At 43.5% G+C, this 2,924-nt stretch overlaps 1 protein-coding gene across 38 annotated transcripts in view; it reads left to right on the forward strand.

Annotated features, from left to right (window-relative positions):
• Nucleotides 1–2,924, forward strand: part of Sorbs2 (sorbin and SH3 domain containing 2) — a 328,789-nt gene that overhangs the window by 264,159 nt on the left and 61,706 nt on the right. For 31 of the 38 annotated variants that reach the window (XM_031339657.1, XM_031339658.1, XM_031339672.1 and 28 more), the window contains 2 exons: nt 1,303–1,369; nt 2,084–2,128. In XM_031339657.1, coding sequence (XP_031195517.1) covers nt 1,303–1,369; nt 2,084–2,128 — 112 coding nt within the window. The remainder of the gene's footprint in view (nt 1–1,302; nt 1,370–2,083; nt 2,129–2,924) is intronic. The other 7 variants (XM_031339662.1, XM_031339667.1, XM_031339678.1 and 4 more) reach the window with 1 other exon arrangement.

The raw sequence follows: 2,924 nt of genomic DNA on the forward strand, positions 1-2,924 counted from the left end.
TCTCTCTCTCTCTTTCTCTCTCTCTCTCTCTCTCTCTCTCTGTCACACCCTAATAAGCTGGACTAGTGGTAAATCCCTGTAAATCCAGCACATGAGAGACTAGGTAGACGGATCATGAGTTAAAGACTAGATCAAAACACATGGCAAAGCCCTGCTTCAGACACATACACTTAATCATCATCATCATCACGAGCTAATTTTAATCAAATACTAGCTGGTACTAAGCACTGCTGATTTGAATAAATAAAACTGTCAGACAGCATGTTTCAATTCAGTAAATATGAGATACTCTTCTCACAAACTGTACAAGTAATGGGGTAAGTTGCTGAAACTGGCATCAAGTCATAGCAGGAGTGAAAATCTGCGGTTAGTAACTAGTACCCTTAGAGCTCCCAGGGACTCAACCACCAACCAAGGACTATACATGGTGGGACTGATTGTTCTGGCAGCATGTGTATAGTAGAGGATTGCAAAGTTGAGCATCCATGGAAGGAGAGGCCTTTGGCCCTGTGAAGGTTCTGTGCCCCAGTGTAGGGGAATGCCAGAGCCAGGAAGTGGGAGAGGCAGTGGCATGCAGCGGGAGGAGGGAGGCAACAGGGGTTTGTTCTTTTTTTTTTTTTTTAATTTTTTTGGAGGGGAAACTGGGAAAGGAGAAATCATATGACATGTAAACAAAGAAACTATCTAATAAAAAAATTAAAAAATGAAGGAAAAGAGAAAAAAAACAAAATAAAAAAAAAAAAGAAATATTCAGTATTAGCAAGGAAGACATTGTCCAGGATTGTTCACTTGAGTTTTACTAGAAGAGTTCTACCACCATACATAGACATCAGCATAGAAGAGGTTCCAAAGACACGTCATACCCACAAGGTTAAGGCCCCTCAGAAAGGTTTCCCGGAGAAAAGGCCATCCCATGCCATGCAGCTGATGAGAACTCCATCAGCAGTCAGGGTGTCTCCCATTACTCTACAGCTGGGGAAGTGGGAAAGATTTGAACCTTTGGTAATCTGTGTCCTTCATTTAGAACGTGCTACCTAAAGCCCCTGGTTACTTAGGTATGCTACTTTGGGGGCAGAGAGAATTATAGACTCACAGTCACAGAAAGATGTCCGCCACTTATTTTATAGCAACTGTGAAGGTGGAGAGATAGAGAGAGAGAGAGAGAGAGAGAGAGAGAGAGAGAGAGAGAGAGAGAGAGAGAGAGAGAGAGAGAGAGGCTGCAGCAGATGGGCACAGCTGCAGTAGCCCTTTGCCTAAACCTAACAGAACGTTTTTATAATTCTCGGATGCTCTCTTTAACAGACCGTCGACCGGCCGAAGGACTGGTACAAGACAATGTTTAAGCAAATCCACATGGTACACAAACCGGGTATGTATGTTCTTCTGTGGTTTGTTTGTTATCAAGTCCTTATGGATTGAAGGGCATATGCTCAACCTTTGTATAGACTTTCTAAACACAAAACTACAAGACCCCGGCGCACTTAGTGCCCCTTCCTTTCTCCCCTGTTCTTACTCCATCCCACCTACCTCACAGATCTGTGCTTCTGCCTTATCCACAAGCTGTCAAGAAGCCTCCTAAGAGATGTCCTTGGAGCTTTCCAGGTGTCCTAGGCTTAGCTCTCATCTACACTCGAATATTATCCATTTCTACACCAGATGCTGATCCCCTCTGCCCATGTCTGCTTCTTATCACACGAGTGAGTGTAGGTGGGTCAGGCTTCGCCTGATCCCACTCAGTACAGTTGACAAGTTACCTTAAAAGCACTTAATAAAAAATTATGATGCAGAGGACACAAGGAGATGCCTGGGGATATGAGGACAAGAGACAAGTTTTGCATGAGTGACAAGAGTAGCAAGGTACATTACTTTATAGACAAGATCGCTCTGCCCAGAGAGCATAATATTTGGAAATACAAAGTGTTGTTATTTATGTGCTAGGAAAAAAATGCTTTTTCTTTTCTTCTTCTTCTTTTTCTTTTTCTTTTTCTTTTGCTAGTGTGTTTCTGTCATTTCTTGGATCTTCTGCTGTCTTGGCAACAAGGCAGCAGTATCTGGATTACCATGTTTATGTTTCATTTTCTAGATGAGGACACAGACATGTATAATACTCCTTACACATACAACGCAGGTAGGATGGCTTTCCCTCGCTTGCTTGCGATGATGGGTCACACTCCACTGTTGGGAAGAGCCTCTGTCCTTTGTCTTGCCACTCAGACCCCATGTTGTCTGGTCTTGTGATGAGAGGAGAATTCCCTACTCCTTTACCCAGAGCATGCCTAACAAAAGATTGATCTTTTCTCCTGGAAGTGGGAACTAATACCCTTCTGCATCATTCATTCTCCGCTGTTGGTTAATCTCAACTTCAGGAATGTTTAGCCACACTGTGAAGGGTCAGGGAGAAAGAACAGACTAGGACCTGGGTTACATAACAAAATACAGATCTTTTTTATCAGCAGAAAGAGTGATTATGGTTACATAAGACCTCTCAGATATTATTCTCGCAAACCAAGTAAATCCAAGTGTTTTACGATCATGCCCAGGCTCTTGCTGCAAAAGAGAGCCATTCATTGAAAGACTTGAAAACCTCCCTCTTGGCTGGGCCACTTTTCTGACTCACAGTTGCCAGTTGCTTACAATGGAAGGACTTCAGCTCTGCCATTCCCATTTGGATTTGAATGTAATGGTTTCTCGTGGAGTGGTCTTCATGGAGCAGTGCCAGACCCCTAAAAATGCCCCCTTCCCATCAGTTTTTCAGGAGATTCTATCCAGCCTTAGCCACAGGCTCAGGGTTGTGCCCTCATTTAGGGTCCTCTTTGCTACCCTAACAGAAATTTCCATGAGACTCTTCTCCTTTCTAAAACCTGCCGACCAGCAACCAGACCTTTGGGTGATTTTGTTGCTCAACTCCAAAGATAAATGGGGGG

Source organism: Mastomys coucha, unplaced genomic scaffold (genome assembly GCF_008632895.1).
Source record: "Mastomys coucha isolate ucsf_1 unplaced genomic scaffold, UCSF_Mcou_1 pScaffold22, whole genome shotgun sequence".
NCBI classification, from domain to species: Eukaryota; Metazoa; Chordata; class Mammalia; order Rodentia; family Muridae; genus Mastomys; species Mastomys coucha.